This window comes from Lepidochelys olivacea (assembly GCF_965140295.1).
Source record: "Lepidochelys olivacea isolate rLepOli2 genome assembly, chromosome: 3".
Classification (NCBI taxonomy): Eukaryota; Metazoa; Chordata; order Testudines; family Cheloniidae; genus Lepidochelys; species Lepidochelys olivacea.
This window is the reverse complement of record NC_140413.1, coordinates 211,530,146-211,557,742: the sequence shown is the minus strand read 5'-3', so window position 1 is coordinate 211,557,742 and position 27,597 is coordinate 211,530,146. Positions and strand designations below refer to the sequence as shown.

General features: G+C 51.4%; 1 protein-coding gene across 1 annotated transcript; it reads right to left on the bottom strand.

The window, feature by feature from the left end:
• MAL (mal, T cell differentiation protein (MAL blood group)) lies at positions 1–27,597 on the bottom strand. Its single transcript, XM_084622530.1, has 4 exons — positions 27,340–27,597; positions 5,521–5,688; positions 2,684–2,809; positions 1–1,705 (listed from the first exon to the last, which is right to left on the bottom strand). The coding sequence occupies exons 1-4, from the start codon at positions 27,424–27,426 to the stop codon at positions 1,631–1,633; spliced, it is 456 nt and encodes a 151-aa protein (XP_084478656.1). The 5' UTR covers positions 27,427–27,597; the 3' UTR covers positions 1–1,630.

Here is a 27,597-nt window from a genome sequence, read left to right as displayed (position 1 = left end):
TTTCAAAAGATTTTCTTTTTGGATTCTTCCTAATGAACAAACCAAACAATTTGTTTGAGAATAGTTTATTATCCCTATTGCGCTGATCAATATTTTAAAGTTAGTTTACAGACTACACAGCACACCATCTAAATAATCTTCCCTCATCTGACTAAGACAACAGTAATTCTTGAGATGTATAATTTGCTCTCTTAATTCAAGAATATCCTTAAAGTTTGCAAAAATTCACATATCCCCCCAGGAAAGCAGACTAGTTGTTCCGGTTTCTCATCGCAAGGTGAAGAGAACGTTGACAGTCACTGCCTGAAATACTGTTCTGTCACGCTAGATGTTAAGGAAAAGCCTAACGATGAATAAAGCCCAGAGCTGTGTTTCTATGTGCTAGGAGATTTTGTACTGGGCCTGCTGCTGTCTGGATCCAGAAGAGAAAATATTTTGGTTAAAATATTCAAAGTCAGGTGCCTAAAATTAAGCGCCCAAATACAGCTTCAGGTGTCTAACATTAGGCAGCTAAGTGTGAAAATGTGGCATGTACCTTTCACGGTGTCAGGGTTCTGAGTAGTTAGACCCTGCTCCTGCTTCCATTGAAGTCAGTGGCAATTGGCCTGTTGGCATCAGTGTGTCAGAGCAGCCCGTACCCATATTTGTGACCTTAAAAATGCTGACGCAGTTTAAATTATTCTGTTCAACATGGTGAATTTTACCAGTTCATGTATCTGCTTCTTCTCCACTCTCGCTCGCAGTGTTGAGAAAATGACAGAACATGTCACTTGTTTTTCTGGCTGTCTTGCCTAAAGAGCCAACAGACACTATCTACTTTCTTTGACAGCTGCTACAGAATATGGCCCTGACCCGACAAGCAGATCCCTGCAGCTTTGCAGAGCCCCCATGAAGTCAGCAGAGCTCTGCATGGAGCTAAATGCAGGATCGGGGCCCATTTGAGCTACTCTCCATGTAGTTTATGTAAAATTAAACAATCCCCAAGGAAGTCACCTGAAAGAGAGAGGAAGGCAAAGAGATGGGCCAATGGAGAATGATGGTTTCATTTGTAGACCCCAGGAATGAATCAAGTTACTCAGCTGAGAGGCTTTCCTTTGAAAGTTTCATAGAATTTGAGGCCACCAGAGATTAGATCATCTAGTCTGACCTCCCTGAATTTTCCAGGCCAATTAATTTTCACCCAGATACCCCGATATTAAGCCCAAAGACTTTAGTTAGACTAAAGCATACCAGTCCTCAGGAGGCAAAACCGTTGAGACCAAAGTTCCACCAAAGCCTGAGGCTCCCTTCACTGACAGGGGATTGGGAGATGCCCTGGATTCATTCCAACAGCTGGCCCAGTCCCGGGAGATAGGACAAAACAGAGAGAAGTAAAGCAGGTTCCCAGTTCCCTACAACAAAACTGTGTCTGACTTAGAAGACACCAAAAAGAAACCATTTTGCTGAAAAATAGATATCTCCAGGCTGATGTTTTTTCTTCGTTGTCATGGTACCAAGTACAAAGCAGTGTATAGTAGTCTGTACATCAAAGTATACCGGTGTAAAATGAGCAACCATTTAATGACGTATGTTTGTATCATAACTGAGAAGAATGCTCAAGATGGATTCCTTAGGGGAAGTTCTGGAGGTTTTATGATGATTTCCATCTCAGCAGAGAGAACCCTTTATGAATCACGTACATTAAGGTGGCTAAAAATGCAAATACCTACAATGGAAAGAAAGCTGGAGTCAGGTACAGTTAATTGCTAAAGGGTATTGCTTGCTGACCAGATATTTATATTTGCCCATTCAGCAGTACTCATATTAACCAGTACAGTACTTGGAGCCCAAAAGCAATAACTCTGTTCCAGACTTGCTAATGGTAAGATTTTCAAAGTCACCTACATGATTTAGAATCCTAAATGCATCCGATGAAGTGAGCTGTAGCTCACGAAAGCTTATGCTCAAATAAATTTGTTAGTCTCTAAGGTGCCACAAGTCCTCCTTTTCTTTTTGAGAATCCTAAGTGTCACTGAAAGTCACTTAGGCTGTGAAGTGCAGAAGTCACTTTTGAAAACGGGGCTTAAGTCCTTGAGTCACTTAGGTGCTTTTTAGTCGGTTTCCCTGATCCTCACAATATTATTTGTGCATGTCTCACAATAGGCGGGGTCTCAATCTCTGGTGGCATCTCACACACTTTTACCCTTTCTCAAACGGCTGCCATCTGCCATTTCTTTCAATGGGGCTGAAGCCACAGTTGGCCCTCAGTTAAGATGACCACCATATTCCCCAGAGTCTTGCAGGTAAAAGAGAAGCTGCCACGAGTAAAGATCTTCACTGGCGTCTCCTGTGATCAGCAGGGACGAAGCCCCGGCTGGGCTTAGGGATGGTAGTCACTTGGCCACAGAGCATAGCACTCAGTAATACTATACTAGAAAGATGTTAAAACCAGCGGGCATGTTAGGAAAGGGTGGGCTACTGTACTGGACATGAATGGCCTGGATCCCAGTGTCTTTTGGAGTCTGATAGATGGGGATGATTAACCAACAAACACTGCTCATTCTCATAGTGAGGGAGAGAAGGGTTATCCCCCTCCCCCCTCATGGAAGTGCTGGGTCTTAGGTGGTCTCCATTCAGGCCATTCAGCTTTCACTCCTGGTACATTTTGTTCGCCCCTCCACCGTGAAAGCTATTTGACACTTACCACTGCTGCAATGTCTTCCTGGTAAGTTTTCAATACGCCAGCGTCATGGGCTAGGATGGTGGCAAAGGCTTGTAAAACAGCAGCACTCAGGTAAAACAGAGCAGCCATTGAATGATAGAAAGCATCCTAGAAAACAATAATAATTAACCATCGCTTCCAAGACTACTATTCAAGTCAGAGACAGAAGGTAATCTAAAAAACACACACACACACACACTTTCCCGGCAGAGCGACAAAAGCACTGTGGGCCAAACACAACTAGTTCATTTAACTTAAGACTCAGGCCAAAGTGGTTTGTGCAAATGGGATTGTGTCCAAGTCTGGCATTTTGGTGAATACATTTTGGCAGGGAGGAGCAGCATTGTGGCCCAGATCCTCAAAGATACTTAGGTGCCTAATTTCCAATGGGCCACTCCCAAAGGGAATTAGGTGCCTGGATACTTCTGAGGATCTGGTCTTTGCATCTGGGCCTGGCCTGTGACTGGGACACCTAGGTGCAACAGTAACACAAACAATAAATAAGAGAGCCGACTCAAGGCAAAATCCCCAATTTTCCACAGGGCTGTGGTATATGGAGGCTGTTCTCCCTCACGTTGCGCCTGTGTGGAAGACCACTCGGAGCAGGCCTCATTGCAAGGGAGCTGAACTCCCAGTTGCCGCACACCGTGCCCTTGCGCTGAGACAACAAGCAACAAAACCAGCAATCCCAGCAGTACCTAGTCCCTGCCCTGGTAGCCATGCTGCCTGCCCTGGGCGCATGTGCTCCTGGAGTGGCACGTCTAGCCTGGAAACCAGCCGTAACTCAGCGTCCGATTCCTCCCGCGCGTGAGTGCTAGTGGGCAGAGTGTAAGTTACTTCACCCATACCCTGTACGCACCCAGGGCTCTCCAAACTCCCCGCCCTTCTCTACCCACCCCTGCCTTGCAGGGAAGCTTATCGGGCCAGCCATCCTTGCTGCCCAGTCCCACAGCTGGAGTCCTAAGCTGAGGAGGGCATCCTGGGTGGGGGAAGAAACAGAGACAATCTAGCCCTGTGGAGGGGAGACTTGACTGGAAGGGAAAGTGTAGCCTTGGGTTAGGGAGCGAGTTCCTGTACGTAATGAGCAAGGCTGAGCTGCAGGGCCTGGCCTTGTTAGAAAGGAGGAGAGGATGGGGGTGAAGGCCTAGTGACCCCAAGCAGGAGCAGAGCAGTTACATCCCCACCCGGCATGGTCTTGACTGGTACAAGGGCCTGGCTAATATGCCTCTCCCTGTGCCAGGGCCCCCGGAGGGCATGGCCCGTCAATACGGGGCGACAGCAGGAGGGGCAGGGCCTGCTGCTCTGCTCTCGAGGTGCCGTAAGAAGCCCTCTGGTGCACGATACTCCCCAGAGCCCAGGAGCCATCTTGTCCTCTTCCACCAAGGACTCCTGAGGAGACTGGCTCCATCCTGCTCAGCTAGCCATCATTGGTGACCTCTTCATCCCGCCTCCCAAGCCACTGGAGGAATGTTCCAGTGGGGAGGGAGGGAAACTTGGAATTATTCGATTTTCTAGGGCACTCCTCAACCGTTGTGTCTGAGCCCCTCACAGCACCCGAGAGAGAGGGAAGTAGTTTCCCTGTTTAAACAGACGGGGAGACTGAGGCAAAGAGATTTGCTTGAGGTCATTCAGGGAGTCTGTCACAGACGCAGGAATAGAACTCAGGTCAGAGCAGAGCAATAATCGGAATTGCCATCCCATGGGAAGTTCTGATTTTTAACTCCCCCTCTCCCCTGACCCCCGCTGAACTGGGACAAAGATGAAATATTGAAAATTTTCCCCAGAATAACTTTTCAAAACATTTCATTTTGGAAACAGCAAAAATTTGCATTTCAGTTTGTTGAACTAACCCGTAAACATTTCACTTCAAGTCAGTTCAACATTAAACTGCATTGCCTCATGGGAGCTGTAGTTTGGGCATCTCAGGCCTCCATTCTCCCCTATGGGGTGAGCTCCCCGGCCATGCTTCATCTTCCGTGATGCACCTGAAATCATGTATCTCACATGGTGTGCCATGTGGCTCAGTCAGAGGAGAACCCTGTGTTGCACCAGGGGAGGTGTAGTCCGGCCAGGGAGACCAGCCCTTAAACAAATGGGGACATGAGCAGTTTGAATTACAGTTCCCACAGGGCAAGGGTGTCCCCATTGGGAAATGCAGTTTAGCGGTGAATCGACCCAAAGCAAAATATTTTGTTTTGATTTTCCTGGCAGAAAATTGAAAAATTTCAGCAAATTCAAAATTATCTTGTGGAAAATTTTAATTTTGCAGAAACTATTTCCTGTGACAGAAAACTCCCAACCAGCTGTAGTTCTGATCTTCCAAGTCCCGTGCCAACATCCAGTCCACAAGAACATCCTTTCCCTGCATTTGGCGCTGTAGCTTATCAATGGCTGACAACTCAGAGGGGGCAGAAGGCTCCCCAGAAAGAAAGGGCTTTGGAGGAGAAGAGGGAAGGGAGGTACATCAGGAGGGGTGTGGACGACAGTCCCTTCCTGGGGATAGGGTGAGATGCAAAACACAGCATTGCTCATTGCTCATCGGAACAGGGTGCAACATGGACAACTGCTGGGCTTCCTGAGCCAGCAGCAACGGAGGCTGCTTATTCTGGATTCAGGGCTGATAGCAGCCTTTGATAATCCTGCAAGGGCACAGTGAGAGGCATATAAACCCAGAGTCTGCCAGCACACATGCTTAACTTCACTTGACACCGGTGAATAGTCCCATTGATTCAAGTACATGCCCAAGTGTTGGCTGGATCAGGGCCAGAGTGCTCAGACTGTGTGTGACAGGGAGCTATACAAAGGCAGGATCAGCTTACCACTGCAATCCAGGAAGATTTTCCACCATGAGCGCCGCAGAAATAGAGGCACATGAGAAGAGTTGACAATGTGAAGCAGAACACGGAAACAAACATAACCCAGCCTTGCAGTAAGTGATAAGCTACCCTGGTTGAGGCCACCAGAATCCAGACAAGGCCTCCAAAGACCTACAAGAATAAGCAAAAGGGAGAGAGAACAGAATAATTCAGGTTTCATCATCATGTGTCATGTTATGAGCTCAAAAGACACGATAAGTCCATTGGTCTCAACCTGAAAGCTGTACATCAAGATAGTTTCTTGGGGAAAGAAGGCAAATAAGGATATTAATTTAACAAACCCTGTCTTAATAAAATAAAGCAGTTCTACACCTAGATTTCACTTCTTCTCAGGCAATTCACAAGGCAGCAATCATCTAGTTCTGCAATTTATTGTCATGCGGGGGGGTGGGGGGGAGTTGCCATCTTATACATGAATACAGGCAGTCCTCAGACTTATGACACAATTGGTTCCTTACAATTTTGTCGTAAGTCGGAACGTTGTAACTCGGAACCACAACTACTCCATTGTGAGACGAGCGTGGGAAACTCAAAACCTATAAGAAAAGGAGTACTTGTGGCACCTTAGAGACTAACCAATTTATTAGAGCATAAGCTTTCGTGAGCTGCACAAAAGCTTATGCTCTAATAAATTGGTTAGTCTCTAAGGTGCCACAAGTACTCCTTTTCTTTTTGCGAATACAGACTAACACGGCTGTTACTCTGAAACCTGTCAAAACCTATAGTCTCAAGTCGATTCAGGGTGTCAATCTAGACGCGTCGTAAGTGCTGTTCAACTTAAGTCGAACGTCATAAGTCTGAGGCCTGCCTATATTTAATAGCCCCAAAACGAAGCACTTATGAAGGGAAGTGTTTCTCCATGGAGTCCAATGCTCAGACATAATAGAGAAATTTTCCACAACCCAACTGCTACCTCTGGCCAAAGTTTTCTTAATTTTCCATTTTTAATGACATTTGTTGTTGAAAATTAGATTTTCCATTAACAGAATAAATTCCAATGAAAAATTGTGTCTGCATCGGGGGGGGAGGGGGGGTGTTGTTGACCAGCAACTGAGCTCAGCATTGCATTTGTTGAAATGTAAATAAGTAAACAAACAAAAAGTTTTTGACTCTTCCTGTGATATTGGTACTGGTTTTCTGGCTAGCTGTGCACAGCCATAGACACATAGCTTTCCACTGGCTTCTGGCTCTCCTGCTTTAACAATGTGGCTCCTATAGAATCATAGGGCTGGACCTCGAGAGGTCATCTAGTCCAGTCCCCAGCACTCATGGCAGGGCTAAGTATTATCTAGACCATTCCTGACAGGTGTCTTATCCAACCTGCTCTTAAAAATCTCCAATGATGGAGATTCCACAACCTCCCTGGGCAATTTATTCCAGTGCTAAACCACCCGGACAGGAAGTTTTTCCGAATGTCCAACCTAAACCACCCTCGCTGCAATTTAAGCCCATTGCGTCTTGTCCTGTCCTCAGAGATTAAAGAGAACAACTTTTCTCCCTCCTCCTTTTATGTACTTGAAAACTGTTATCATGTTCCCTCTTGGTCTTCTTTTCTCCAGACTAAACAAACTCAATTGTTTCAGTGTTCCCTCATAGGTCATGTTTTCTAGATCTTTAATCATTTTTGTTGCTCTTCTCTGGACTGTCTCCAGTTTGTCCACATATTTCCTGAAATGTGGCGCCCAGAACCGGACACAGTACTCCAGTTGAGGCCTAATCAGTGCGGAGTAGAGCGGAAGAATTTCTTCTTGTGTCTTGCTTACAGCACTCCTGCTAATACAGCTCAGAAGGGTTTGTCTACACAAGGATTTACTGTGTACTAACTTTAATTTGTGTGCACTAAAGGGTGTGCCTACACCGCAATTAGACACTCGTGGCTGGCCCATGCCAGCTGACTCAGGCACGCAGGGCTTGGGCCAAGGGGCTGTTTAATTGTGGTGTAGATATTCAGGCTGAAGCCTGAGTTCTGGGACCCCATGATGGGGGGGGGGTCCCAGGCTCCAAGCTGAGCCTGGCTGTCTATACTGTAATTGGAGAAACAAGGTGGGGGAGATCAGACCTTTTATTGGACCAACTTCTGTTGGTGAGAGAGCTTGTCTGGGACCGATATGGCTACAACAACACTGCATGCTACACTGCAGCTGAACAGGCCCATAGCCTGAGCCCGTCAGCGGGCATGGGCCAGCTGCAGGTGTCTAACTGCAGCATAGACATATCCAACATGGCCTTCACACACACACCATACAATTCTTAACACATACTAACTAGCTAGTTAATACGTATTCTTCAATCCACTTTGAAAGTGGAGTAAGTGTGACACACCGCACCTCAGAATGACATCCTGTCGCCCCCAAATATTGTCATGATATTTCATACAAAGCATGCCACGTAAGGCATCATATGAAAGGTCATGATCTGCTGAAACCCGCTAGTCTGTCCACATATGTATATTATTAGAGAGTCTATAAAGTTATGAAATTGTGCTGTATGGTTGTTAGTGAAATATGCTGTAAGTTTGCTAGTGACACACAAAGGATCCCTGCTCAGGGGGGTGTTGACCGCCCATTAATCAACTGTGTGACTCAACCATGCGAGCATCACACAATGGTAACTGCTCAGTCACTGCGACATGGGGACTGACCGTTCACTATGACTCAGCAAAGCCCGCCAGGACATGCCTGCCTAGTGTCTGCCAGGAACATGGGCTGAGGGTGTAAGACAAGGGACAGTAGCATCAGGTCTTCACCTTTCTCCTCCCCCACCTACACTGGGCACAGTGCCCCCGCCCCTCACTCCACTCCCACCCCTGCCCATGGGGTGCAGCAGGGGGCTCAGGGCAGGGAGTTGGGGTGCAGGAGGAAGTGCAGGGTCCAGCAGGGGGCTCAGGGCAGGGAGTGCAGGGTGTAGCAGGGGGTTGGGGTGCGTCAGGGGGCTCAGGGCAGGAGGTTGGGGGTGCAGGAGGGAGTGCGGGGTGTGGCAGGGGACTCAGGGCAGGGGGTTGGGGTGCAGGAGGGAGTGTGGGGTGTGCAGAGGGTTGGGGTGCAGGCAGGGGGCTCAGGGCAGGGAGTTGGGGTGCAGGAGGAAGTGCGGGGTCCAGCAGGGGGCTCAGGGCAGGGAGTGCAGGGTGTAGCAGGGGGTTGGGGTGCATCAGGGGGCTCAGGGCAGGAGGTTGGGGGTGCAGGAGGGAGTGCGGGGTGTGGCAGGGGACTCAGGGCAGGGGGTTGGGGTGCAGGAGGGAGTGTGGGGTGTGCAGAGGGTTGGGGTGCAGGCAGGGGGCTCAGGGCAGGGAGTTGGGGTACAGGAGGAAGTGCGGGGTCCAGCAGGGGGCTCAGGGCAGGGAGTGCAGGGTGTAGCAGGGGGTTGGGGTGCGTCAGGGGGCTCAGGGCAGGAGGTTGGGGGTGCAGGAGGGAGTGCGGGGTGTGGCAGGGGACTCAGGGCAGGAGGGAGTGTGGGGTATGCAGAGGGTTGGGGTGCAGGCAGGGGACTCAGGGCAGGGAGTTGGGGTGCAGGAGGAAGTGCGGGATCCAGCAGGGGGCTCAGGGCAGGGAGTGCGGGGTGTAGCAGGGGGTTGGGGTGCGTCAGGGGGCTCAGGGCAGGAGGTTGGGGGTGCAGGAGGGAGTGTGGGGTGTGGCAGGGGACTCAGGGCAGGAGGGAGTGTGGGGTGTGCAGAGGGTTGGGGTGCAGGCAGGGTACTCAGGGCAGGAGGGAGTGTGGGGTGTGCAGAGGGTTGGGGTGCAGGCAGGGGGCTCAGGGCAGGGAGTTGGGGTGCAGGGTGCAGGAGGGGTTTGGGTTCCAGCCCGGCACTGCTTACCTTGAGCAGCTCCGGGGTGGCAGGAGCACGCACCGGGACCAGGGTAGGCACCCTAAGTGGTGGGCACCCTGTCCCTGCAGCCTCGGGGGGAGGGGGAGCAGGGAACTCCGTGAGTTGTTCTTGCCTGTGGGTACCTCCCCTGAAGCTCCCGTTGGCCGCGGTTCCCCGTTCCCAGCCAATGGGAGCTGCGGGGGAGGTACCCGCAGGCAAGAACAGCTCACGGAGTTCTCTGCTCCCCCTCCCGCCGGGGCCACGGGGGCAGCGTGGGGCCATCAGCACCATGGGGTTGGTAAATCCGCGGGCCGGATCCAGCCCGGGGCCCTAGTTTGCCTACCCCTGGCCTGGAGTTAGGCTGGGGACGCGGAGCGCTGGGGAGGGGTCGGGGGCGCCGTGGGGAGCTTGGCGGTTAGCAGGGAAGAACCCTGCGGGCTGCATGTTTGAGACCCCGATCTAAATACTGCCTCGTGTAATAAGGTTTAAGATTTAGACTGCGTGCTTATTTCTATGTTCTTTGGTAGCCATCGCTGTCCTTTTATGCCAACCACTTATAATCATTTAAAACCTGTCTGTCTGTCGTTAATAAACCTGTTTTATATTTTCCCTAAATCAGTGTGTTTTGGTTGAAGTGCTTGGGAATGCTGAGCTCAGATTACAAAGGCTAAATACCCTCTCCACACGGAGGGAGGGGTGGCCTGGGTAATAAATTTACAGTGGTCGGGCTTCTGAGCAGGGCAGAACTGTACAGCTCTGGGGTCCTAGGCTGGGGAGCTGGGGGGAATTGGCCGGAGCCTCTCCATTGTTGGTTCATGAGTGGCTGGGAGAAGCATTTATGGAAGTCAGCTGGGTGTGTCCCTGCTGGTGGATGTTTGTGTAAGTGCAGAAGCTGGAGAGGTTTGCCGCTTGTCACAGCATCACACTGGGAGAGGGAGCCCCAGTCGGAGGAACAGAGGGCTCAGTGGCACCCCAGTTCCAGGCTGCACCCCGGGGCTCCCGTCACAGTAAGGTCGTTGCATATTGAGTCAGTGCAGGCTCATGTTCATGCACACACACTGATTATCCACGTAAGCTTGGCAGGCCTCTGATGGCTATCCCCCAATGCACCGCATGCTGCCAGGAACAACTTGTCGGTTTACCTGCATGTCCTCCAGGGCTCTGGGGTTACGCTGCACTGACGTCCCCTCCCTGTTTAAATGCATGCACAAAGAACCCTGTGTCTGGAGCCACTCCCGTCCTTCGGGTGGGTCTTTCCTCCTCACTTCTAATCCTCACCCGCTTCTCTGACCCAGCCAGACACAGAGCCAAATGCAGGCTGGCTTGTGCCCTCTTCACCCGCAACTGAAATCAACAGGGTGCAGAGATCACCCTCTGCCTTGATGGAAGGAGCGAAGACTTGCCTACGCAGACTGCTTTGACAATCTTCCTAGGGCTACTGACCTGTACCCACGGCCCCTTCAACAAGAAACCCCCCGTCCATTCACTGACCCACCGGAACGCCCGTTCCCAGTGCTGCACGCGCAGCGCCCAGTCCGATGAGGCCTTAAACCTTGACGGGTTAGGACTTGAATCTTAATGCAGAAAAGCCCTCTGCGAACACACATCGTTATTCGTTAGGCTGCACTGGCAGCTGAGCACAGACTGGAGTGCTAAAACGCATTTCGCTCCCCACGCAACGCTGCCAGCCAACTACCTCTTGATTTTATACAGCCGCTCTCCCTTCCTGGAGCCTGGATTTCAGCCAGCCCCTGCGTTCTCGGCCATTAGGTCCTTGCCAATCACGACCAGAGTCTCCCTCCCGGTGCCATTTTTCACAACCTGATGGTGCCTTCCCCTCAGTGAGGCTGCCTCCCAAGGAAGTCCCATTACAGCACCGAATCCCAGCACTCTCCCTGAGCCCCACGGGATTGTAAACCACCGCGAAGGGCAGACCAGATGGACAGACGTCTTATCTCTAGCAGGGTGGGAATAAGTAAATGAACCATGTGCCCGGGAACGGCCCCTGGAGGCAGAAGAAACCCCTGCTGCCGAGGGAGGATTGGACTCAGAAATGCTGGTTTTCTTCGGCTCCAGCTGAGAGACACGCTACGCCGCTGGGTGGGAATATCGCCTAGGCCGACAAATTTATAATAGCTGCTTCCCCCCGGTGCCGGTTTGTGCCCTCTGCCTCCGGTCCCACCCCAACTCCACCCCTTCCCCGCCCCTATTGGTCCCCTTCCCCAAATCCCCGCCCCGGTCCCTGAGCGCGCCGCGTCCCCCCCTTCCGGAAGCTGTTTCCCGCCCAAGCCCTGGCAGGGAGTGGGGAGAAGCGGGGGGGTGGGGCAGCAATTATTTCTGGGTCTAGAGGCGGCAAAATCATTAATCCGCCACCGTTCCCACCCTGACCTTCCTCTCAGGGTTACTGCCTGAGACAGGGGCCTTCCCAGCTGGGAGGAGCCCAGCCCCTTTAGGGTGCCTGTGGATGTGCCCCCCACCCCCCGAGCCAGCCAGCAGAGTCACTGGGGTGGCATGCTGCTCCCCCATTTGAACGAGACCCTTCTTCGTGCCTGACAAACAGCAGCCAGCCGAACGCACCGTCCAAACCCTTACTCGTTGGCCAGCCCAGCGACTCGGGTCCTCAGCTGCTCCCCTGCCAAAGGCTTGATCGTTTGTCATGAGCAGGCTGCTCTGGGGTGAGAACTGGGGCTCATCCATTTCCGGGCAGCACAGCGAGTGCCGGTTGGGCAGGATGGCCCTCCAGCCCGGCTGATCCCTCTGGCGTCTCCAACCTGGTCCTGGGCAGTACGAGACCAGTCCAGAGATGCCGGTTGGCCAGATAATTAGCAGGCCCTTGTGGTCTGCGGTAAGACACCATCTCTGTCTTGCTCCGATGCCATCAGTGTCTCTGGACGCTCTCCATCGACCCGGTCAGCAACCGCACGGCGACACAGCAGCACGCAAGGGCCTCTCCTTCATTCTCTCCAGAACGCCGCATGTGCCCGCCGCATTCCATGCGCCTTCATCACCCGCCGCCGGGGAGTGTGCGGGCACTGGTCTTGGACCCGATTTGACAGGTTGGCGGTTTCTTGGTTTCTCATTTACTTTCCATTCCTCTCCCGCACAGGGAGAAAACGCCCCGAATTGAGAGCCAGAGGGTCTGCGGCGAAGGTAGGGCTCATCTCCACTGGAGCGGGGTGCGATCCCCAGCTGAAGGAGACAATCTCCGATCGAGCTAGCATGCTAAATACAGAGCGTAGCCGCGGCAGCCCATGAGGTGGAAAGGGCTATCCAGGCTGCTACGGGTAGCAGGCTGGCGTGGTCAGAGCTAACCCAGGTCCATCTCCTGAAGCTGGGAATCACCTCCCAGCTCCACTGTAAATGCACCCTTAGCTAGCTGGACCGTCAAAGCTCCCGTTTTTTGTGCTTCCCCAACAGCATACCTTGTGCCTTGCCAGCGTCCCCCCAGAGCGCTTCATAATGCTCTCCAGGCTGTCCGTGTTTGCTACACCTGTTACCTGGCCAGGCGTGACCCTTCCCACCCATGAGAGGATTATTACACCCTCTCCCACCGCTCCCCTACACACCCCAGGGCATCGTTCCAGCAAGCTGTCGTGTTTGCCAGTCACAGAGCATGTTTTATCCCTCATATTAAGGGTCGCTCCAACCTCATCTGACAGACAATCAGTCCCAGCTAATGCCCTGGCTCAGCGTCCTGGGGCCCCAGCAGAATCCCACACCAACTCCAGGTTCTGCTGCTTTAGTGGTTTGCTGATGACCCACTGCGTCCAGCCACCCTTGGCCACGCAGAGCCAGGCATTGCAGGGAGGGGTCTCCTTGGAGGCTCTTTCCACAGCCCTTCCAGGTGACACAGACATGGGTGCCCCACAGGCAGGCAGCTATCACGTCCCACAGCGGCGCTCCGAGACCACGGTGGCCCGGAATTTCATGATAGCTTGTGGTACTATGCCTGGTACCAGTCGGTCCAAGAGCAGTTTTAATCGGTGGTAATCAGTTTGAAATCATAGAACCCTAGGCCTGGACCTTGAGAGGTCGTCGAGTCCAGTCCCCTGCACTCATGGCAGGACTAAGCATTATCTAAATGCCCAGACTGTCCCTATTTCCAATAGCCCAAAGCCCGGCAACACTCACTAGTTCACCCCGATGCCCCATCGGGCACTGAGCAGGGATGGGCCGCGCACACAGACCTAGCCGGCATGGTCACTCCCTTGCGGTGCCACGTACCTAGGAGCTGTTGCGTAGTACCTGGCAGTGTTTGCAGGGGCGGGCATGGAACGGAAATGATGAAACACAACCGGGGAGGCAAAGGGAAGGGTGACAACACTGCTGTACGAATTTAGATGGAATATAGGAGCCCAAAAGAGTTAAAATGAGGACACCACGGGGGAGGGGCACAGGACCACAGCTGGACACCACAGGCACAGGGGGGGAGAGGAAAGAGGGTGGGAGGAACAGGAAGGAGAAAACACAGCAAGGGGAAGGGGGTCAATAGGCTGTAGGCCACGATTCAGCAAGCCAATTAAGCACATGCTTAACTAAGTCAAAGGGGACTTAAGCACATGCTTAACTTGAAGGACGTGCTTAAGTGCTTCATTGACCCGGGACCTTGGCAGAATCCTAGAGAGCCTATGGCTGAGCCTGGCCCGGAAAGGTGGGAGTTAGTTCACCGACTCCTCCCCAGGCCCTCCGCATGCTGAATGGGATCGGGCGCATTGTGAGCCCTGGGGGCTGGACAATGGCCCATGGAGCCTGACGTGTTTCAGATCGCTCAGCCCAGCTCCCCGTGCTGCCGGGGCCTGTGTGATGGGCAGCCCGGGCTGGCTGGACGCCACACAACCCGGAACAGTTGGGCATTGCTGCTGCTACCGAGGAAGATGCAAGCACTGACTGGACATGGAGGCCCAAGAGACTTCTATCACCTGCCACCTGCTGGGAGCAGTCTCCTCGTTACACACCCATTATTCCTCACAGGAGTGAGCAGCGCACGCTGTAGGAAGCACTGGCTGGATCAGGGCTTTAGCCTCTGTATTACCAGTCTCCTCATCTTGACAGGGAGCCCGACGGCTGCTGCCCTGTGTCACAGGGGAGAGGAGGCGGAGGCTCAATGGGCTCCTGGGTGCTGTAACGGCAGAGCAAGGAAGGAGTGTCCCGCAGAAGGGAAAATGGAGGCTCTTTTGAGCAGCTAGAGCTCCACACGATAAACCAGGCTCAGCAAGCCTAGAATCATTCTGAGGCCTGGTCTGCACCTAAAACCTAGCTACAGCACCCGGGCTACGCAAAGTTGTGTGTCCTGTGCGATGCAGTTAGGTCGACCTAACCCCCACTGCAGACATGGCTAGGATCGATGGAAGAATTCTTCTGTTTAACTTAGCGACGGCCGTTCAGAAAGGTGGATTACCTACACTGACAGAAAAACCCTTCCATCAACGTCGGAAGTGTCTACACTCCAGCGACACAGCCGTGCCAAAGCTGCACCACTAGAGCTGTTGCAGTGTAGACATAACCCAAGTTACCATTTTGTCCTGAGGTCTGGCTGATTCCGATTTCAGACACCAACTTACCCTAGCAAATCACAGCACTTATATTTGACACCGCTTGAGAGCGTTTTGAAAGAAGAGAAGATATTTCTCCCGCACCAGCACAATATTCAGAAATCCTCTGAATGCTGTAGGAAGACCCGAAGTTCCGAGATGCCTTTATTTCATCCCAACTTTATCCTGGGAAGGGAATACATTTCTTTGGCTAGTCTCAAAAAGCCCAATAGTTTGACACATTCAGAGAACACACTGGATGGGAGCATTGTACAAGTCCAGAAACACACATGCTGGATTGATCACTTGAATGAGGTCTTCTGCAAACCCCAGAGGAAACATTTTTCTGGTCCTCACCCAACTTAGTGAACCTCTTCAAAACCTATTGATGCAAGAGACACACTAAGCACTATGTAGAAGTATTTTTACTCTTCCATATCACGCATGGAGATTACCAGCTGGATGCCTCTTTCATGAGCTTAGACCTACTAATAAATGTGTATATTCTAACGACAAGCCAGACAGCAATCACAACACAGTTGCATAAATAGGGTCTGAATTTGCTTGGTCAGTTGCTGGAATCTGCAGACGATCCGTGACTCACTGGCAGCGAGGAGCTGTGAAGATCCCCAAGAGCCAGTAGGTGCTCAGTTGAAACCCAGCACAGTGTGGAATGTGAGGTTAAAAAAAACAAACAAAACCTGTTCCAGTATCGTTTTCTGACATTCTTCTTCATGGTAAGTAGGTAACATGAGCCCACACACACCAGGAGAGAAGGACCTAGTTTACTCTGTTAAAACAAAGAGCAGGACAGCCTGATGAATAGCCCCTCCAATTATCTGTCAAGTATGGGAAAGGATAATGAGCCCAGAGCCCTGCTATTTCCCCCAAAGCTTCAGGTACTGTTGTCATACACTTCAGAGAAGCTGTTCCAACATCTCTTAGCACCATTCACAGCCATTAGCAATGGAAAAGTGGCTGCTGGCTGGGTAATTTCCCCTTCTCTTCTCTCGGGCAGGCATAATTCTGCCTCACAAATCAAGCCTCACCCACTACCCCTGTTGTAAAGAGTCTGATTTGAGAGGTCATGAAAGCCACCTGGCTGGAGCTAGCTGCAGGGATCAGTAAAAGAAAGGCTGTTAGGAGAGTAAACAGATGGGGGGCAGAGGAATGTGCCCCCCCCCTGCCCGGAGGCAGCCCCATTATGCTGATGTGGTATCACATTCCCTTCCCAGAGGCTCCCTTCACCTTCCACCATCTGAGTCAATGCAACAGCAAACAGCTGGAGCTGCCTTTGCCTGGGTTTTTCCCCATAGCTCGAAGCTGCAGGGGCTCCTCCACGCTGATGGACCCTGGCTGAGGGTGTGGCCTTTCGGGTCAGCCGAGCCTTCAGAGCCGGCTGTATGACCTGGACCCGCTGGAGCCTGCGGCCTTAGGCTGGACGTCCCGGGAGGAAAGGCCTGAGAGGGCGGCACGTCTGCTCTCAGCTAGAAGTGCCACCAGAGCAGCCTTCCTTGGGGCATCGCAGCCCCCTGCCTCCGCCTGGGCACGGTAGGACCCGGAAGAGAATCTCCCCCGGGCCCCAGGGCTGGACGGAAAGGCCGTGACGTTGGGCCAACATGCGCCCGCTGCGGAGCCGGCTCCCCAGAGCTGACCCAGGAAAGCCATTTGGTTCAGCTCCAGCGGTGCGTGATGATGAGGTGTGTCCCCTGCCAGCCTTGCCCTCCCAGCTCCTGGTTCAGCGCCGTAACCACCTCAGGCAGCCACCCGCTCCGGAGCGCTGCACCGGGTTCAGCAGCAGCCTTTTAACTCCCCAGCCCTAAGGTAGCACAACAGTGAATCTCAAATGATTTCTGAGACCTCCAGAGAACAACAGTCTCCATTGCCCAAACCAGCAACAAAGCCACGAGCATGCCGGGGAGCTCCAGCAACTAGTCTCAGCGCTAGGGATGCTTGGACACCAGTCTGGAGCCACGGCTAGATGTGGTGACTGCACAGACGCCCTCCAGCCAAACACACACGCACGCACACAATCGGGGCTCGTGTGGGAACATCTCCCCTCCCCTCATTATGGGAGGGTCATAACTTTCTCTGCTGGGAAGACAGAACAGCCCCCCAGCCCTGCTCGACACACAAGTTGTACCACTTGACCTATCCCAGTGTGTTAGAGCATTTCAGGCCCCTGGTGTGGGCACACTTGTGCCCGTGTAAAGGTTCTTATCCCCGGATAGCTGTACGGGAAGGGGAGTAAGTCTAGTAACAGAGCTGCAGCCATACTACGGTTTAGAACTAGCTCGGTAAAAAGCCCCCACCTGAACGGTGTGTAGAGTAGTGTACGTGGGAACAGGCCATACGTGATTATTGCTGGGGGGGGTTCCCCAAGCCCCTTAGGGAATTAGGAGCACAAATCCCACAGACTCGTTTCCCATCAGCACTTTTACAGCCATTGTCCAGGGCAGTGTTTTCAAATGCCTCAGAGAGAATCCAGCTTTTGCCCATTGCAGCGCCTGTTTCCAGACAGCTGTGTGCCCTTCAGCTGCTTCTTCTGAGGACTGGTCAGCAAATTCTAGCCCCATCCTCTGGAATCTGATTTCCCTTCTCTGCTTTCTCGGGGAAGAGAGTTCTACTGTGGTCCTGCTGAGGCATCAGACTTTGCCAGTGTCCCACTAGCGGTCTGACCAGCAAAATGCAGCAAGGAACAGAAGAGGGAACTGTTGCTTAGATTGCAGGCTAAATCCTGGAAACACATGTTTTCTTTTTCAGCCAGTCAGTTCGTATTGCTGAATCCAAAACTAGCTCTTCAGTGGGGAAAGTCCCTTCTATGTTGTGGGTTAACAATTCTGTTGCAAACTTCTTTTGTTGCTCTTTTGTTACTAGTAGGGTCCTTTGGGGTTTTGTAGCCATTCTTTGACAACTGTTTTTACAGTTCTGCAACTACACTTGTAAAACCAAGACTTCTTTTGCAAATAGAGACAAGGAGTTGGGAGTGCTGCGCTTTGTTCTCCAGAACCAGTTCACCTCCCCCTAGGGACACACTGAGCCTGTGTGAGGGCAGGTTTCCCAGCCGCAGTCCCAGCCTGCCTTGTTTGCATCTTTTCCCTCCTCTCTCCTGCCTCTAACTGCTGAGAGTTACAAAGTGGTGGGTGTTCACGAGGCTGCGGTACAAAAGCCAGCCAGGAGCCCAGGCCGTGGCTGAGAACAATGTCTGGGCTACAGAGAGATAGACTCAGAGAGGCCAGCAGGGTCCACCAGACCATAGAGCCAGACCTCCTGGGTCACACAGCCAGGGAGCCGCCCCGGCCCAGACCTTGCGGATGTCTTTCAGAAAGAGATGCAGAGTTGAGTGGTTCAGACTGGGTCAAAGCCTGGCTGAGAAATCGCCTCCACTTCCCATTGGGCCCAGAGCATTGACTTCATTAGTGGAAACAGGATTTGCTCTTACCAAAGGGACCGCTGTTACTCTGCGCACACAGCCCCTCGGAGGCTCCTCTCTCCTGCCGCTTCCCATTAATGCCTCACCGGCACTGGATAAGCCACACTGAGCCATGAACCAACAGTGGGAGATGCCCAGGTTAAATGGTTTCATTCCAAGCTGCCTCCTATACAGTCAAGTTCCCCTGACATCCCTGCATCCAGTTCCCAATTCTCCCTGTCCATTGGGCATTGCCCTGAGCCCCGACCCTCCGACCCTCCCTCCATAGTCAGTGCCCCAGCACATGTCCCTTTGTCCTGTCCCTCCATCCAGGGTGCAGAGGCCAAGGGCAGAGCACAGTGAAGGGGGATGTGAAAACTGACCCTGCCTTGGTGCTAGGCTTGGCACAGGGACCAAGGGGAGCCAGACTCACCCCCTTATTAAATGGATCCCAGCGTGGCCTCTGGCCTGGGCTCCGGCTGCCCAGCCATGTGCTGCCAGCTACACTTACCCGGTGCGATTTCGTGGGAGTGGCTGACGGCTGGGTCACACTGGCCACATCTTCTCTCACTTCCAGTCTTCCCCGAATACCTCCTGTTCTCACTCCTCCCCACTGCTCTCCCAGCTCCTCTCCTCCCACAAACCTTCCCCCGCTCACGGCCTAACTAAATCCACTCAAACAATTGGGGGTGGGGTGGGAGGGAGTTGAGTTGGGTTGAACTGAAAACAACATTTTGGTGACTTGAAAAGTAAAAAATAAATAAGTTGCTCAACCCAAAATTGTTTTGGTTCCATTTCAAGCATTTTAATGTTTTTGGTTAAAAGCATTTTTGAAACAAAGACGTTTTGAACCAAAAAACCAAAACATTTTGTTTTAAAAAATGTTGAAACGTGGTGATTTGGGGGGAATTTTATTCAATTTCTCGGGGGGAGACCCCAAAACCAAATTTGGCAAATTGAGTACAAATCTGTGAAACATCTCAAGGCCACTGAAGCCGCCTGTTTTGCTGAAAAAAGTTTCCTATGGAGAGTTTCACCCAGCACTGATGGCTATACTTACGCTCAACAGCTTCGCATCCCCCCCCCTCCCGGTCACTGCCCCCATCAGGAACTCTTCCTCCCCCCCCACCCCCCCGACAGCTAGAGAGCGGAGTTCAAAACACGCACTGTGGCTCCCCATGGTCGCTGCTCTCCCAGCCATAGGGGCAGGCGGGGCCCAGCTTTGGACTCCTGCGTTTGTTTTCAGCACGGCTCAGCCATGCCTCCACGGCTGCTGCCCAGGCTACACTGCCTTGTACACGTGCGCTAGCTGGAGCGGGTGGGCAGGGGCATCACCCCCCAGCTCCTAGGGTAGCCCTAGTCTCAGTGACTCGCTTCAGGTCACACAGCAAGTCAGCAGCAGAACAGGGAATTGAACCCAGGTCTGAGCCCCAGGCTAGCACCCTAACCTTGGTCCATCCTTCCTCGTCTGCCTGAAACCCAAGCTCCTGGGGCAAGCCAGGCCTCGCAGGGCCTGTGTTATGCAGGAGCTCAGGCTAGACTTTTACTGTTTCGTCTCAGCCACTGTAGCCTCCAGCCCTTCTTTTCAGTGGCATTTGCTCCTCCTGCCCCACCCAACTCTCCTCTGGGAGCTGGCAGCAAAGTGAAACTCACTTAATCCACATCTGTGGTACCATCACGGGAATGGAGGTTGCAGATTCCAAAGGAGCCTAAGGGAGTTAGGTGCCTAACTCCCTTAGGAAATCCCAACCTTCTCACATTTCACTTGGCTACCTCAGCAGCGAGGAGGTGGAAGGAGAATGCGAGAACAGCTCAGGAGGTTTTTGCTGATCCTCTCTGCCTTTGGAGTCTGCTACTTTGCAGTACTTCTCCACTCCAGCTGCACCTTCTTTTCCTGCATAGCTGACGGGCTGCACAGATCGGAGCTGGGGGCTGGGGAGGTGGCACCTAGGCGGGGAAACCTCCAAGCTCTCTCTGTGGAATGGCTCCCCTCTGGGTATCACAGGAACTCAGCCTGCAGGCTAGTTAAACAGAACGCCCAAAGCCAGGTTCAGGGGCACGGGCTTGTGCAGATGAAAGTGACAGTATTTACACAAACCCGGAGGAAGCTGGCCCTCGGAGTGTCACAGGGCCTGATGGATACTCTTTCAGATCAAGCAGTCATACACCTAAATTTCCCCACACCTGTCTTTGGAAATGTTCCCTCTAAGAGAGCTCTCATCATTTGAGGTGTCCTGACAGCTTCGTTGTGTTTCTGTAGCTACAAAAAAGGGGGAAGTGTTCCCTTAGTAATCCAAAATGATGATAATAAAACCCAGCAATTCCCGCGATCACACAGGATGTAACAACTCAGGGCAGCCGACTTCATGCCAGCACCAGAATAAAATTAAACTGTCCTCAGCCAGATCCAGAAAGCTCATTGGAAGGACCAGTTTGGCAGAGGACAACAGCCTGTGGCAATGAGAGCCCAGGGGTCTGCCAAAATGGATCCACTTGCAGGATGGGGGCCACTATCTGAGCAAAAAGAAAAGGAGGACTTGTGGCACCTTAGAGACTAACCAATTTGAGCATAAGCTTTCGTGAGCTACAGCTCACTTCATCGGATGCATACTGTGGAAAGTACAGAAGACATTTTTATACACACAAACCATGAAAAAATGGTTGATTTATCACTACAAAAGGTTCTCTCTCCCCCCACCCCACCCCACTCTCCTGCTGGTAATAGCTACAGGAGAGTGGGGTGGGGGGAGAGAAAACCTTTTGTAGTGATAAATCAACCATTTTTTCATGGTTTGGGTGTATAAAAATGTCTTCTGTACTTTCCACAGTATGCATCCGATGAAGTGAGCTGTAGCTCACGAAAGCTTATGCTCAAATAAATTGGTTAGTCTCTAAGGTGCCACAAGTCCTCCTTTTCTTTTTGCAAATAGAGACTAACACGGCTGTTACTCTGACATCTGAGCAAAGCCTCCTTTGGCAGGTTGCATCAGAGGGATTTTAAAAAGCAGAGAAAACACCCAACCCACAGCACATTCCAGTCTGGTTTCTCTCAGGGCATGTCTGCTTCAAGCTGGAGGGGACTAGAGGTGCCCCTGCTAACTTTGATCAAGCTGGTGCACGGCAAGCAGAGGGCGGACACCACGGCACAAGCAGCAGGAAACCAAAATGGCAGGTTTATGCTCAGGGCGGCTAGCTCCTGCTGCTGCTCTCACCACTGCGGCTTGCATTCTATCAGACCTAGCACAGGTACGTCTCCTCGAGCTGGAAATTGTCTGTGCTTCAAGCTGGAGAGGTATACTACGTGGCCTTGCTACTAAAGTTTGTGCAACTGTCTGGAAAGCTCTCAACATCGAATATCTGACTATAATTAGGCTTGGAAGGGTTGGATTTTTATTGTTAAATGCCAGTAAACAACAATTTCCTCTTACACACACACTGGCAAAAAATATCTCCATCGATAATCATCAAAATCGACAAACAGGCAAAGTAAGCAAAATGCTGCTTGAGAACAGAGTCTGATTTAGGGATATTTACTTTGTATACTTGGACATGGGATGTTGCCAATTTGTGTTTTAATGGTTATAAAGCTTTAACTTTTATAAGGTCAACATCTATAGGCATTAAATAATGGTCTGACCCCCAGAGCTTCCTGCAACCATGAAAATTTTAATGGATAAAATGCAGGGGTGGGGGCAAATGCTTCAAAAATAGAGATCTGTGGAAATGATAAAAAATAAAACTGGAATTCTGCCAAGCCTACCCATAATTAAACTAGTTGTCAACACAATACATACCAGATTTCCCAAATGGTAAAATCAGATGTCCTGATCATGTTTTCTTATCTCAGGACCTTTTGCCATAATAGTTGCATAAATGCTTCAAACGTCAATGTTTTCCCCTGATAAGAGCGGTTGCTATATCAACCCAAGAAAGGCAATTTTCAGTTTTAACATTGTGTTGGGTAACTCTTAATCTTTAATCAAATTTTGTTACCAATGCATGACTCCCCCTAAGTACACAGCTGGGAGCGATATGTCCATAGGAGTTTTCAGCACAATTGATATCTACAGTTATCTGATTGTTGGCATGAGAACACCTTCCAGCTAATAGGGCCTATGAACAGTAATCACTTACAACTTGCAAGTCAGCGTTACTGAAGCTTTGGGGGCCTGAGTCTCCATTGCCTTTCCACTTGCACGGTCGTTACCCATGCAAAAGGAGATGGAGTCAGGCCCCTGCAAATCAGGAGACTGGCTTAATCATTTTCCTTCCTGCAGCTCCAAAACCTGGCGTGTTCTGTTCACAAGGGGTTCAGCAACTTTCTGCAGCTGTTTGTGTTCACCAGCGTTTGTACTTTGTGCTGACTGAGTTCTAGCAAACAGGGAAACAAACTCAAGGCTACACATAACTGAAAGTATCGAGTTTGGGCTGGTTACGGGGCAGGATTAGGCTGCACAATCTGCAGTGGCGACAATAAGGGAAGGGAAGTGGTAATACCATGGAGGGGGCAGGTGGGTGAAACTGTGAATCCACTTGACCAGCGTGCTGCGGATGAGCAGGGTGGAGTGGATCAAAAGCAGCTCTGTCCAGGATCAGCCTAACAGGGAAGGGACTGCGTGTCTGGTGACAGGAGGATGCGGAAAGTCAGGGGTGGGATTTGGGTTCCCAGCTGCAGCTGTGACGGAATCAGTTACGAATTCCATCACAGGCAAGGGACTGACAACAGTTAAATCTCCGGGGCTGAGGAGCAAAGGGCTGGAGCTGCCCCTGGCAACCATTTCAATCTACTGTAAGAAGCACCTAGCTGGAGCCCTGGCCTCTAGCTCTGGGAGGCCTAGCTCCGAGACACCTCTCCCTTGGGGCAGAGGGGTGTAGGGACAGGATAGCCCTGGGGAGGCAGAGGACTGTCCCCACCCTCCCAGGGAGGGCAATCCTTCCCTCTGGCTCTGGGGCTAAAGGCAGATGGGGCCGGGTATATGAAGGAGAAGGAGACCCAGTGTCCAGCTGCATTATGGGGCCTGGATTCTGACACTGGCTTTCCCCAAGGATAGCAGCAGCAGGCAGGCCTGGGAGGCGAGAGGACAGGGCCTGACAAGTGCTAGGCACCACATGGGGCTGCAATCCCTCCCCCGGCCCCCGCCTGGAGTCAGGGGCAATGGGCGACATCCTGGCTTTACAGAGACCAATGAGAAATCTGTCACAGGTGGCAGAGCAGGCAGGATGGGGAGGGACACTGACCCACCCCTCAAACAGCAGTGGGGGGCACCATGGAGACCACACGGGACAGGAGCGCCTACTCCCGGAGACTGGAGCAGCCAGCTCCCACCTCCAGAGCCCCTCTGGCCTCAGGGCTTGTGACTTGATTGCATTTCTCCCCACTGACAGAAGGGAACTTGTGCCGGGGAGGGGAGGTGCGGGGAGGCTGGGGAAGGGGAGCAAGGAGCAGGAGGTATGGTCCGAGGAGCTGGGGAGAGGATTACAGATGGGGAAAGATATCAGCGTAACCTGTGGTTTGCTGACCTACTGCAAGCAATGAGGAGGAGCCAGCGAATAGAGTCTGGGCCAGGGGGCTGAGCTGGGGTACAGATGTACGCGGTGCTGGTCACTTTGCCTGTCTGCCTCTTGCACGCCCGCTTCTGCTGCAGCTTACACCAGTGTAATCCCCTTGATCTCAGGGGAGCAGCACCTACTCTGCTCCCATGTTAGCAGGGCACAGACAGCCCCACGCTCGCTACAACAGTTACATGGATGAACCAGCCACAGGGCCTGGGACAGTATGTAGCCTGCCTCTGAAGAAGTCCGTACTATTTTTGTTCAAGGTTTTTTGTTTATTTGGTTTTTTTTAATAGTTCCATTGTAAGCGGTTTCATTCTTCACGTTCATCTCATGTTTCACATCAACATACCTTTGCATCACCACCTTATGACCAGGTGTCATTGGCTTCTTTCCATTCTCTGTCTAAACATTAGACTTAGGGTTGCTCAAAATAACGAGGACGTATTTCGTGAACACTTTCTGAAATGTTTCCCCGTTTATTTTTAGAATTTCAAAATTTGAAACATTTTGACCAGTTCTAGTTCCAACAGCGAGCGCTCCCCAAACAGATTGCTTTTGAGCTAAAGCTTTGAGCAAATAGTATGTACAAAGCAGCAAGGTGCATTTCAACAACACAGAATATTTACCCTGTTTCTTGCCCAGCGAGAGGTTTGGAATACAAACCTCGTGTTTTCAAAAGCAGATTTTCAGGGCGCTGCACACACTGTATTTCCTCTGCCAGTTTTCTTGTCCTTTATCCCACGCTCAGCGTCACACATGGACCAGAGATCCCCAGTGGGTGTAAATCACTGCCAGTCCAATTAAATCTTTAGAAGTACACCGATTTACACCAGCTAAGGATTTCAGCCCCTACTCATCCGGTCCAGCTCTACAACCACTTGTCCCCTCGTCCCCAGCCCTTGTTCACTATCACACTCCCCAGCCTTCTGTCAACAGGGTGGAAATTGTTTCCGCTTCCCACAAGCTGCAGGAGCTGTCCTGTTATCTCAGGGGCACTGGGCCCCACCTGCAGTTCCTTTAGTTTCATTATCTCCAGGGCTGTTCTCAGGTGGCTTATCAGTTTGTTCAATGGTGGAGAGAAATGGGCATAATAAACCCGCTGGGCTGTTCAGTGATCTGATTATTTGGCCTCCCACAAGCAGCGGACCAGGGTACCTGGGTGGCCAGGCCTAGTCAGGGGTCAGATTTCAAGCCCTGGGGGAGCGGTTTTTCCCTGCAGCTTATTCTTTCTGGGAGCGGGAATGGGAAGGGAAGGTGTGCTCCGTTCCCAGACCACCCCTAGGATGGGCCCTACAGCCAACAAGCTGGCAAATTCTGAGTCCTGGCCCGTAGCTAAGCTTTCTTGTTAGTTACACAGTGACACCATGTACAGGCTCAGAATTTGGGAGGAGAAAAGGAAACTCCAGAGGCCCCAGCCTTCCTCCTGGTCTGCACGCATGCCCCAAGGGGTCAGAGTCCCCAAATCCATGGGGATGAAGCAGCTGCATGCGAGGGGACGGTGATGTCCCAGAGGCACAGACCAGGCTCAGGGAAGTGGGTGGAAGCACAGGATGGACATGGCAGAGGAGGGGGACTGGGTCAGAGCAGCATTGCTGTGACAGATCTTTGTTGCTGCTGCTACGGCTCCTGCAGGGTGGCTCAGAGCCACAGGCCGAGACGTGGGTCTTTAAAATGGGAAAGACTGAGCGTGACTGTTCCACGACAGTTACCGATCTCGGTGATACTAGGGCCCCGATGCTGCAGACGGCTCCAAGCTGCAGCATCCGTGCCTAGACATTTGCCCTGTAGAGCCAAGCTGGAAAAACACTGAGCCCTCCCACTCCTCAGGGCCTCACCGGGAGCAGAGGGGGCTGCGTAACTCACAGGGGGCAATAAGAGCTCAAAGGTATTGAGACCCAGAACGCCCATTAGTCTCAGTGGGAATTAGGAACCTAAATTGATCTGAGCCTAAGCATTGGGCAGGATCAGGCCTGACGTGACCCAACGATCCTGAGCGATCATTGTTTAGACAGCACAATGTAAATGCTAGTTTTACTTGTTCAGTTACATTTTTCAAACAAATGCTTTACCAGCAATATAACATTATCTCCTGGTTTCCTGTTTTAAAACTGCACAGAGCGCAAGGGCAGTGGGGTGGGGAGGCAGGGCAGGTGAGATTTGGGAGAGGAAGGAGTCTCTGCCCTGTGAGACCTTGAACAAATCCCTTAAACCATTCAGGTGAAGCCTTCGACCCACTGAAACCAATGGGTCCAGCAGTCTTTTGCCCTGGGAACCCCTGTTTGCCCACCTGTCACACTGAGAACTGGTCAGAATCCTCCCCCGCCCCTTGTGGAAAATTTTAGCTTTTCCACGGAAAATTGAAAAGTTTTGGCCCAAAAACTGCCACAAACAAAAACAAACAAGTAATTTTACAATTTTTATCTGAATTATTGGTTATTGGCTGAAAAATCTCAGATAAGCTTTTTTTTTTTTTTTTTTTTACAAAACAAAAATTTTTAGAGGAAAACAAATATTCTCTGCAAAAATTCTCATTTAGTCAAAGCTCCACGTTTCTGTCGAAAAACAGGTTAGATGGAAACTTTTCAGGCGGCCTTAGTTACATCTTTAATGTTTGTTAAATACCTGGAGAGTCCATCATTTTCTCCCACTGTAATATTCAGGTTACATAAATCTGTCTAATTCTTTGTCCTTGTGCCTATTCATCGGATACCATCTTTAATCTCATATTACTACTCCATCATCATAAAATGCAAGACAGTTGTTTCTGCTGCCTTTGAGCACTCTTGCAGTGCTGTGTCTGCCAGGGTTCATGCCAGCCCTTTATTGGAAAGTCTAATCTTCGCCAGACTTTTACAACATTCCACATATTAGGTATACAGTCAAAATTCACTCGTTTAAATAAGCCTCCAAATTTGCACTGAGTTAGATTTTGGCTGCCCCTCGGAAAGCTTGTACTGTGCAGGTATCAACAGCTGAATTGCCTTCACGGACAACAGGCTTCATTTAGCCTATTTTACATTTTATCTTCTGCCGTGCTGCCAACACTTATCCAAGGACATTGATCAAGAAACAGGGCACAGGCAGAGGCTGAGATATTGAAATTTGCCTAGGAGATTTGGCTGTCCAATTGCCATTAATGCTGTGGGAACCTCAGCTGTGAAGTCCCCACTCTTTTCTCCACTGTCCCAGTTATGATGGTCTCGCTTAGAAAGGTTGAAAAACTCTGAATTCATGCCCCCATCTGTATCCTGTAAGGAGCACAGTGAGCACGGCGGGGGGGATATACACTGCCACCGTGCAAAGCCGTGAGCCAGAGGTGCACGGCACCATACCAGCACAGGGCTTAACGCTGTACTTTACTCAGAAATCTGCAACACAAAGCCTCTGGGCACCTTCACAACCGTTGCTCTGGTTCTAAAAACTCAATTTAAAAAAAAAAAAAAAAAAAGGCCCAAACTTACAAATTCGGGGATAAAGAGGAGATCAGGAAATGTCGTCAGGACCGAGAAGCCGGTAGGCAAGGAGACTGCAGCAGCCGCCGCCGACATCTTTGTCCTTTCACCTGCACCACCTCAGACTCCCCGGTTCTTGCCACTGGAAGGGGCTTTCCAGTGCAGCCTGCTAACCTCCCTCCCTGAGACAGGTGAGCTCTTGGCTGATCAGAGGGATGAATGCTACCTGCCTAGAGGGAAGGAGCTAACCTAGGTGTGGCCGGCTAA

What these genes read in the sequence shown, in the direction of transcription:
- MAL (XM_084622530.1), bottom strand. Translation starts at nt 27,426, where the DNA reads ATGTCGGCGGCGGCTGCTGCAGTCTCCTTGCCTACCGGCTTCTCGGTC. An exon ending in AATCTTCCTGGATTGCAGTG is followed by an intron (nt 2,810 to 5,520) that starts GTAAGCTGATCC and finishes ATTGTTTTCTAG; the next exon opens with GATGCTTTCTATCATTCAAT. An exon ending in AGGAAGACATTGCAGCAGTG is followed by an intron (nt 1,706 to 2,683) that starts GTAAGTGTCAAA and finishes TTTCCATTGTAG; the next exon opens with GTATTTGCATTTTTAGCCAC.